Consider the following 11,698-nt stretch of genomic DNA (forward strand, 5'->3'; position numbering starts at 1 on the left):
CTCAGCTCATATTTCAACATAATAGAAGTTCGAGGAAGTAGGGCATCCCTTTTTGTGCTTGATGGATGGCATTTGAAGGGCATTGACTTCCTCATCCATCTTCGACGGTTGCATTTAGTCAACCATAGGAAGTGAGTGATAGCATCACTTGTAACAGTATCCTTCGAGAGGATGATAAGTATTTGTTGGAGTAATTTCTTAGATTTTTGATGAGCAATGTTACAACCATAGACACAGACACCCTTGTGACAAACTGACACCTTACTTGCCTGCACGAAATTTTCTCTCTAATAAGAAGTGTCATAAACCAAGCAGGTTGCCTTTCTTAAATATAGTTACATGCTAATCTTGATTCAGAAGGATGTATAATAAATATAACATTGCTCTATCTGGTGTCACCAATTATTATGTGTATTATTTGTCGGCGTAATTGAGCAAATGGTGCTGATTAGATGTGAAATAAATCAATATCCTGTTTAAACATAATTTTAATGCATTTGGCCTGGGCCCCTGAGAGAGCTAAGGGGCATTAAAATTTTCAGCAAGAATCTTGCAGTCAGTCCAATTGTTTTGCATTTGCGCTATCCAAGGTGTAACCTTTTATGAGACAAATAATCTATATTTCCAATTAGTTGACCTTGAATTAATGTAGATTAGCCAATAAAGATTCAGGGAATAGGTTAATAATTTTGCCTACCATTTTTCTTGTTCTTTTTTTTTTATTATTTTTAACGACGAGAATTAGTGAAAGGGACAGTTTTTTTGAGAGTTCCTTGTATCATGGGCTCCCTGTTTTCATTTGTAGCCTGTAGTTTGCCTTGGAAGAAATTATGAGCCTTGAAGCAGAAAACATTCAGCTGTGGTGTTGCATAGCATGGAGATGGTGCATCCCAATTCCAATTCAAGGAATTGAGCCAGATCCAAGAATATGGATAGTGCTGCCCACAGAACTCGGGGAGGCGAAAAATAACCCTTTCATATGTTGTTTTTGTATCTAATCTAAACTATTACTTTTTGCGCAAGAATCTTAAGTAAAAGGTTTGTGGCTTTACCTAGCTTTATCTTCGCATTAAACTTCAGTGCCCTGTGTCCGTACGCTCTCCTCTGGTAGGATTCACATCTTTTTAAAATAACAAAAAAGGAGAAATATGGTCGTTTTCTCTAAGCAAACTGCTTGGGCACAGCGACAAAGATGGTAAAAAAAAAAAAAAAATTGATGAACGGGCAAGAAGGAAAAAAGAAAATTTTAAGATAATGGTGTTATTTTATCGGATGATTAGGAAGTTAATTCTATTCTGATTTTGTTGAAATTTCAGTATATTGTTTCAGATATCGAGAACAGATATCGAGAACTGCAAATGATTTTGATTTTTAGAAAATCCTCTCCATTGGATATTTAAAGCAAAAATACCTCGTAAAATCCATCCTCTATTTTGTTCTTAATTGTTGAAATCTGTGTTACAGGTGATAATTATTTTTATTGAGGAAGCTAAGATTCAATCTCGATGATATTTGTATTGTTTCTAGTTGAATTAGAAAGCAAATATTATAATCCGATTACTCTAAATAGTGAAAGATTTTGGCTGGATTAGATCTTGTAGCTTTTTCCTTCACATAGAAGGATTTTCTACATTAAAAATTTTGGTGCCTCTTGTTTCTAGGTTGCTCGGCTGTTTTGCTTGCAAATTGCTTGTGTAAATTATTTCTGGGTTGTCCCCTCGGGAGATCTTCTGTAATGTCACCACTCAAAACCCCTTGCACCATGCCCACCACAGGTGAATGGTAATGATCAGGAGATACTCTTAGTCTAAATCTAGACTGGTTTGTATTGCAGGTCAAGTATGCTAAGCAGCACAAAACCTATTTTCCACTGTAGCCCTGGGTGTGATGCATTGATTTTTTTTTTTTTTTTTTTTTTTTAAGCAAAGATACATTGATTATGTCCAAGCTCATCTCGGTCCATGTTGTGGTAAGGCTATTATGTGGTGAGTCAAAAAAAAAAAAAAAAAAAGGGGTGATCATATGCCAAACACAAATCTTGAAGGCCATGCTGCATACAGTGCAAATGCAAACCCTCAATGCAGTTAATTAGATGCATGCCTAAATGACTGGAAATATATTATTATAATAACAAATAACGTAAACTAATTGTAGTATGAAGTATATTCATGAAATCTAATTTCAAATAATTATTCTTGATGAGGTCATACTCATTCATTAAATAATTCTTTCGCATGTATATATTGCGCATGCCATGTATAAGTGATTGAAACCTTTCAACTTCAAGCAGAAGTCAGCATCGCATACCACTAAAGTAAATGATCGGATAGAGATGAAAGCCACAAGGCCCAAGTCCCAACACAACCCCACCACCAAAAGAAAGATCTCAATCGTAAGGCATCAGTCCACTTCGATGCCGAGATTATGCGCAGCCTAAAGGTGGTGGCCGGGAAAGGATATAAAATCGTAATCCCACTTTAAAAGCACACCTCGTGGGTTGCACTGCTGTGGTGTAAACAAGTTAAACACTTAAAACTGGGCGCATGTAAGCGTACACGTGGTCCGCTCCTTTTATTAAGATTATCTTCGAACTTTTTTTTCAGATTTTCTTCGAAATCTCTTATAGTAGGCTGGTCAGAATCCATTACTCGCTGCAACAATATTATTTCTCGAGACCACCTCACTCCAAAATGTCAACAGATAGAATGTGATAGGGTGATAGAAGTAATCATTATCCATTTACATCAACCAATCAAGACAAGAATTATAGCCAATGATGGGGTGTTTTGATGGCCGCTTATTCTTGTTGGATGACCAATGAGGATGACTGCATAATTTGCAGTAAAATAAATCTAGTATATTTGGATGTAAATTTTTTTTTTTTTGGTAAAATTTGGATGTAAATTATTGACAAAACGAAACTTCTTTTGAGTCTTAAAGTTTGAGTTATACATGATGATGAAAAGAAAGTCTCAAAACTTAAAAAAAAAAAAAAAGGGGAATTTGAGGTCCATCCCTTTGGATCCGACAACCAATTTATATTTAAACTGCAAAATTTACTTGCCTTTTTGTTTGCAATAGCTATTTTAAGTATGGTACACGGCCATGTACATATTTATATGTAATGATATACAAAAACAAGATAATTATGTGCTAAGCAATATTGGTCTCACTATCTTATATCTGCAAGGGCTGAGTATGAAAATGCCGACTGGTTGAAGGATAGAGCAAAATGGCAGGTAGTAGATTTCTCGAAAGATTTCCAAGTGTACAAGATAACTAAAATTACAAGCTAACAGGTAATTCATGATTTGTAACTTAGGATAATATTTTAATTGATAAAGATGGATTACTTTTTGGAACAAAAGATTAGGCTAAAGTCAATTACTTTTATTAAGAGAAAAAAAGAGGTTACACAAAAGAGAGAGAAGAAAGAGGTAGAGAATATGTGCTGGATGACTTATCTTTTAAAGAAGAGAAGAAATAGAATGGTTATTAAATAAGATGAATAAGTAAGAGACAATCATTGGAATGCTTTAAGCGCGGGGTACAGATTTTGGTCTGAAACTTAAAAAAAAAAAAAAAAAAAAAAAAAAATCACATAACTTGTTGGGAGATGATTTACTTGTTGGATGTGTAACGCCCCAAGCAGTCTGTTAACCTCGCAACTTATTCAGATCTGAACCACGTGGCCCAAAATGCTTAAGCCCAAGTTGTTAGTAGTAGATTACTTAAGTTATTATATATCGGTCATTTATTAGTTCCACAATCGATGTGAAACTATTACAATCCTCCCCACTTAAATTCTTAATGTCCTCATCAGGATCTTACTTGGCCCCAGTATCCCCTCCTAGTACACATCCATATGAGACTTCGGAGACAAGTCCATCACGCTGCTGTCATCGTCTTCGGTGGTCATCCTCTCCCATCGTATCAAGGATACATCATCGGGATGTACAATATGTTTCAGCATGGCCCCACACAACAGTATCTTCGGGAATGGCTCTAATACTATTTTGCAACGCCCCAAGCAGTCTATTGACCCTACAACTTATTCAGACCCGAACCATATGGCTCAAAATGCTTAAGCTCAAGTTGTTAGTAGTAGACTACTTAAGTCATTATATATCGATCATTTATTGGTGACACAATCAATATGAAACTATCACAGAATGAGTCAAGGAAAAATGTAACACAGAGAGGAACGGGAGGAGAGGAAAGATTAATGAAAGTTGATAGATGCAAGTGAAATAGTGATTCGATGAAAGGGGAGAAGTGTGAAGTAGTAAAAAAATAAAGATGGACTATTATAAATTAGATGGACAGTATTATTTTAAATTCTTTAATCTTTTATAAGCATCAAAGATTTATTTAGTTTATAGTCCATGTAAAACTGGACATTTGTCCACATGAGTCCTTACATTAACACTTCTATGCATCTCGATCACTCTATCATTATCTTTTGTGACTACAACCATTAACAAGATAAATATGAAAGGCTCAATTAGAGCTGCCTAAGGATTTTGAATTTCAAACTTTTAATTCATCTTAATACAATTATTACAATTCTTAGATATCTCCTTTTAACACAAATCATAATAAAATAGACAGAAATTGGACACAACCTCTTTCTTTTTGAATTAATGTTACATTCTCACTATGAAGTTTATCGAGGATTTGATTAAAGCTGCAAATAAATTGGATTGATCCGTGATCTGATCCAATCCAACCCGTTTAGATCTAATCCAATTCATTTTAAAAGACCTATGGGGCTGGATCGAGTTTTAAAATGGGACCCGTTCAATATTCTGAGTCGATTCTGGATTTACTGAATTAGGACTGACCCGATCCGATCCGATCTGAATTCGATATTGAATCCAATATATAAACTACAGATCAAAAAAATTGGGATTAGAATTCCAAATGTTAGAGTAGCATTGTTATTTTTTATATAGTTTTACTTCATTTGATTGTAAGATTTTGAGAAATTACTTATAAATTAATAGTCAAGGTAAAACAATGTTTCTTTTTTTTTATCATAAACTTCGCATATGTTGGTTTATCATACGAACCGAGTCCGACTGAATTTGGCTTCGAGCCGTATCCAAATTTTTTAGATTGAGATCGGATTATATATAGATCCAATCCGACCCAAATAATCAAATGGGATAAACCTTTTGATCAGGGATCCGATCCGATTTTTAATTGGATTGGGTCTGGATCCAATATTAGAATCCGATCAAAAAATTGGATCGAATCGAGATCACTCATGGACATGATCCGATCCAATCCATTTGCACCTCTAGATTCAATCCAATAGTGAACCATTTAGAACTTAGACCGAGATGCACGAGCAGAACGAAACTCGAACTAAAATATTCGTGAGCTAGGTCGGACCCAAACCGAGCCGGTTCATAAATGGATGGACGGTGCCCACCTGTTCTTCTTAATGGGAGCGCATGATTCCTCGCGCACGAACGCGCGAACTATTTTATAAATTTATTCTCAGAGCACCTGAACCCAATAAAAACCCCACTTCACTATTTCGTACACGCAAAACGGAGTGCAAGGAAATGCATAGACCGAATAGGAAGTGATTGAATTGCATAGTTTTAAAAGGAAAATTTTCCGCCTTGACAGCCCACAAACTTGGGATCGTTCACCTCACCAGTCACCCCACTTCTAAAAAGGGAAAAAAAATATGATTCAATGTTTGCTATTGTCACCGCCTCATTAAAGAAAATATTATCAGGGAGAATCCTTAGTGCTTTGAGATCTGTGCAATATGAGATCCAATGGTCATCGTGGCTAAAGAAGAAGGAAATCGGCCGATCACCAGACCAAAATCCCCGGCCTCCATTCCTCCTATAAAACTCCTCCCCTCCCTCTTCCTCCGCAACGCAAACCCAAGACTACTTAGCCAGCATTTCCATCTCTCCCGGTATTCCATCCCACCAAAAAGATGCCGGAGAACGAGAGGAAGAAGGTGAAGAAGGGATGGTTGGCGGTGCGGGTGGGGCTGGAAGACGAAGGAGACGGTGCTGGTGGTTTCAGGAAGTTCACGATCCCCATATCTCATCTCCACCACCCTCTCTTCACCGACCTTCTCGACAAGGCTCAAGAGGTTTATGGCTACCAAGCGACGGGTCCGCTGAGACTTCCCTGCTCCATCGATGACTTCCTTGACATCCGCTGGCTCATCGAGCGCGAGTCGCTGCACCTCCAACACCACTCGTCTCCCTTCTTTCTGTCCCCTTGCTACATATAAAGCGTATTGTGCAGCTCTCTCTCTCTCTCTCTCTCTCTCTCTTTCGCGAGCACTTCATGATTGATCCTTTCTATACAAAACAACAGTTTTTAGCCCTTCTACATCCAATTCATGTATAGTTGAAGATTGGAAGACTAATGGATTGCTTCCTTTTGAAATTAAAAAAAAAAAAAACGTAATATTATGGGGATCCCTGTGGTTTTAACTTTTACATGGGTTATGAAGTCTTGAGGATTGTAAGGTTAATGGACTTCTTCCTTTTTCAAATAAAAAAAATAAAATAAAATATAAAGATCCTTGCAGTTTTACGAGGGCTCCTCTTGTTTCTGCTCTAAATTTTAGAGATTGATTGGACCGCAAGACAGCATACACAAACACACACGTATTATGCCCTTCTCAGTTTTATTGGCCTTTGTTCCATGTAGTTTTACATTTACTGTATACGGTTATCGGTTGGATCCGATATTTTCGTATTTTTGGTTTTATTATATAATCATATCCAATAGATTTTTGTTTTCTAAATCAAGAAAATGAGTAATTTGTTGTCGTTTAGCGTCTGCCGGTTTGTGCATAACAGCTCTTACGTATCTCTGGCACCCCTAGTTTCCATGAAAATGGAGCAAATTTATAGCTTCTTCGTTAAAATAGGTAAAAAAAAGACTTGCGGTGAATCTGGAGAGGTTGGCAAGCGGAAAGGCTATAGTAGATGATAAGCGAATTAATTATAAAAGATGCGATCCTCATCTTGTGGTCGTTGTTGCTAACAGTCTCAAAATGTTTTAAAAATGCGTCCCAAGTTGGACAGACCCAGAAGGAATACTCACAGCAGGAGAATCTGATCAACCCAATGCATAGTTCTACGGCCTCTTCTGAGACTATAATGGTTATTCTTTATCTCAAAAAGTTATCACGTTTTTTTTTTTTTAAAATTAAAATAGTTACTGAAGTAACGGTTACTATATATAATAGTGTTATAACAGAAAATAATGAAAAAAAAAAGAGAAAAAATAACAGTATTATCTTTTCCTTTTTTTTTTTTTCATTAAATAGAAGACCGCACATTACTTTGGAGGAAATTAAGAGTGAAAAATTTGGAATTTAAAATATATATTATTATAATAAAAATAAAGTACAAAAATTAACAGTCGTAGTTACCACGCGAAATAACAGGATGTAACAGAAAATAATGCCGAGTATATTTTTTTCATGCTACTTATCTTAATAATGTAATAAGGATGACTAAAATTGTTATTTAAAATCATTGCCAGTGTGAGATTTCATGAAAAGATGTTGGCGTTATGGATGGGATTCCCAAGTCTCTACTTCCGGCAAGCTGGCACCTTCGCATTGTACGCCACGCTCAGACTAAAATTTTAATATAGTTCAAGATTTCAATTTTGTTATGATTCTAATAATGTGAAGGGCATCAATAGTCCCACATCGATTGTGAGTCGTAAAGGACTCGTGTTTATAAAAAGAAATTTTTTTTTTCACATGAGACATCTTTTAAAAAATAAAATCGTGAGACCCATGGATCAGAACGGACAATACCTCACGTGATAGACTAAGCTCTTGTCCGCATCGACTGACTATGGGGCACATCAAGTAGGGATCGAGATCCATCTCGATAAAGTTCTCATGTATCAAACCAATTCCATTATCACATATGGTTACGCAAGTATTGTGTAATTTTCATTTTTTTTCTTAAATAATTTAGTTTATATTGTATATATTTGCTTAACAGTAAATACCTCATCCCCGTCTTCTCTTCCATAAAAATCGACCTTTTAACTCTAATATAGCATTGACTTTCCTTACCCCAAAAAAAAAAAAATCACAAATGATTCTTATATATTAAACCAATCTGATAATTCTACCTATTACTATACCTACTAAACATAATTAGCTACAAAATAAGTTGATTTCACCTAAAAATGTCATCCTCCTATTTTAATTTATCCAATTTGGTCCACTGATACAATGAAGGCAATTAGGTCATCATGATTCGCCTTAATTAAATTCAGAAGTCCCTACCATATGAAAGCATCTATGGGGTGTTTGGTTGGAGAGTTAGGATTTGGAATTAGAATGGAAATAGATAATTTTTATTCTAATCATTTAGTTGAGAGGAGTCCCATTTCGATTTCGATTTCGATTTTAATTTCGATTCTGGAGTAAAATGGGAATGGTGTAATTTATCTAAAACTTAATCTCTATTTTTTTCTAAGGATTTAAGTTTTCATTCCAATTCTCATTTCGGTCATGAACCAAATATTTTGAAAGATTTAATTATTAATTCTTATTCCAATTCAAATCGATTCTGATTTTCATTTCAATTTCGATTTCAGTTACAAAATAAACACCTCCCTAATATCTCTTTTAGAATTCAGTGTGTATAATTTTATAAGACTAAGATTTATGAAGTATCGCGATAAAGTTGGCAAAAGTGAGAAGCATGTCTCCAATGACGTTATGCATTTGAAAACAACACAAGTATTCTTGTTTTATTCTGGCGTGCGATGCCATCTTCTTAATTTATCGTACACGTTTGCTTAGCCTATGAATAGTCTTTTATCTTATCCTTTCTCTATGCCGAGGAAGTGTGAGGAAAATAATTTCGTCCATGGCTCTAAATGCCAGAACAACCATTGCTAAGAGTGGTCGAGTGGTACTTCTCATTGCTAGCGCAACATGTCTAGCCTTTTTTTTTTTTTTTTTTTTTTTTTTTTCGGGTCGGAAAAAAGAGAACTACATTCTGTATGAGAAAAGGTGTACACCGTAGTAATCACATGAGATAAGCAGTGATAGCCACTGCAACCAATATGAAACTTAAGATAACAGCCCCCTAAGCACAACATGTCGAGTTAATAGCTATCAAATCTAAGTGACCCTAAGGTGGCATCATCCAGAAATACTCTTTAGAATTGACATCAATCTCACAACATTTCTAACTTCTTCTATCTTGATCATTCTTTTAATCTTTAATCATCTATTTCATTTATCAATCTAGATGCATAAGAGAAGATATGAAATATCCAGAAATGGTGGTGGATTGGCCTCATCTCACCATCTCATGTCTCTCCCCCTCCCTCTCTATTTCTCTTGTCTCCCTCTACTTTTTTGTTCACCCAAAAAATAGTTAGACAGAAGCTATTATTTGGATTCTTTGAATTTGTATAAGGGATAAAATTTTTATAATTGGACCGACCATGAAGAGAATTATAGTCGAACATGCTTCGAGAATATTCATTAAAAGATAGGTGGCCGCACGTATTAAAATACTAAAAAAAGATAAATAGATAAATCATAGAGGTATTTGAACAGTTAAGATTAACATCACATAATCCTTCATTTTTTGATGGATATCTCAATATATGCATGTGGCAGACAATGACGGTCTGACCATAAATTCTTTCATGGTCAGCTCGATTATAGAAATTTTATCCTTATATAAGCATTCAAAATTTCTTAAATATGGAACTAAACATGTGGCGACATGGACCCTCACATGTGGATATTGATATTGGCAGAACAAAATCTATCCTGTCTCTATGGTCCCGTTCTCTCTCTTATATTCTCCGGTGAAAATTTCTGAAATTAATCTTGTCACTATTAAATATGATAATATCTCATCTTATATTAAAGTCTCAAGCTGCACTGGATGAGCTTCCACTAGCCCACTCAATGTCAAGCCCAGCGAGCAGAACCACAAGTCTCTTTTGGGCCACATGGTTATCGGAGACATCAAAACAATGGTTTCCTTCAGAAGCCCCACTACCTCAATAGAGGAAATCTGGGCAGACATAAACGACATACTCCATATCCCTCATGTAATTGTGGACATCTATCAAAGGGCTCCAATTCTGCGAACTCGATCTTGTCAAGTCCAAGACTTAAGCTCCTCCTGTTCATATCTTTGTCAAGCAATCCGATCTATCTTTTCCGATTGAACTCATTGTTTGATGCCACCGTACTAACCATCACCTCATCTAATGAGGGGAATGCTGGAGATGAAGTGCTGAGGCCAGGATAAGTTGGGCCTCAGCACCAGCTTCTGATCAGGGTGTCGGAGGTGGTGGCAATACATATAGGTGATGGAAGGAGAAAGATATCATACCATATTTTTTTTGGCCTTCAGATAGACCTCTGGTGTAGAGTGAGTTTTTTTTTTTTTTCCTCCTTCTTCTCTTGACGTCAGCAGCTAGGGATAAGATGACCATTTGGTATTTTGGGTTAATCAAATATCATAGTTAATATGGGAGATGGAGGCCCTAACAGAAGGGCCATCTTGTAAATATAAATAATTTTATCTGGGTTAATTTGTAATATGGGTAAGAAGAGGTTATATGCACAACATTGAAAAAAAAAATTTGAGTGAGACGTGCTAAAAATACAAAAAATTAAAATAAATAACGCACAACAGCTAGGCTACAGTATATCTGAATTGATAAATAATTATGGACATCAATTGTTTCATGTTTGAAATTAGAGCAATCAAATACTTATATCAAAAGAAAAATCAATTCACTATCTACTCGTGATAAAAGGCTAAGAGAACCTTGTTTGCTGTTAATATCGAGCAAAGAATGCACAGATTATCCAAATGAATACTCCTTGATATTCTTAGTATGAGGGGTACTTTTGAAGTATCTTCCCTTAGACAGTATTTTCAGTGATTATTTTTTTTTACAAGATAATATTTTAACAAATAGCTTTGTCCACGATTGCCAACAGTCTTTTTAACATAATTAATAACTCTGTAGATAATTAACCCCACTTAATGGTAAATGTCTCAATATGTCGATAATCAATTCATAAGTTTTATTGCATATTATATATGGTTGATAATCAATGTAAGCAGATACAATCCACCAAATCTCTTTTGAGCATAAAAAGAAAATAAAAAAAATCCTTGTATAAAGTGACAGTCATTTATCATGAGCCAAACTATAATCAAATCGGCTGAATTTGGACTAAGATCCGGTTAGATCAAAATTCTAAAATAAGGATCCTATATCAATAATTCAAGCCATTAAATATGATGTACTACCTCAAAACTACTTGCATATAAAAAATCATATGATTTGGAGAGTCCCAACTTATGCATCAAGTAGTCAAAACTGGACAGCTTAAATAAAATAAAATTATATATATTTTTTGATCACTTGATGCATAAGTTAGAGATTTTCAAATTATATGATTTTTAGTGTACAAGCAGTTTTGATGTAGTAGATCATATTTAATGGGTTGGATCATCGATGTGGGATCTGATCCCACATTTGATCGATCTTATCCAAATCTATCCCCAATTATCATTATAGTGCATGAGTTAAATGTTTTCAAACTTCTCTACATAATTTTGATAGATGAATGGTATCATGATAAATCAACATATCAAATATTTTTCTAAAAAGATCAATATGCAAACAA

General features: G+C 35.2%; 1 protein-coding gene across 1 annotated transcript; it reads left to right on the top strand.

The window, feature by feature from the left end:
- The first annotated feature begins 5,962 nt into the window (after positions 1 to 5,962).
- Positions 5,963 to 6,268, top strand: LOC140856303 (auxin-induced protein 6B-like). Its single transcript, XM_073253413.1, has one exon. It carries the CDS (start codon positions 5,963 to 5,965, stop codon positions 6,266 to 6,268), a length of 306 nt encoding a protein of 101 aa, XP_073109514.1.
- The last annotated feature ends 5,430 nt before the right edge of the window (positions 6,269 to 11,698 follow it).

Source organism: Elaeis guineensis, chromosome 3, assembly GCF_000442705.2.
Source record: "Elaeis guineensis isolate ETL-2024a chromosome 3, EG11, whole genome shotgun sequence".
In the NCBI taxonomy this organism is placed as follows: Eukaryota; Viridiplantae; Streptophyta; class Magnoliopsida; order Arecales; family Arecaceae; genus Elaeis; species Elaeis guineensis.

Coding starts and splice junctions, on each gene's coding strand:
- LOC140856303 (XM_073253413.1), top strand. CDS start 5,963: ATGCCGGAGAACGAGAGGAAGAAGGTGAAGAAGGGATGGTTGGCGGTG.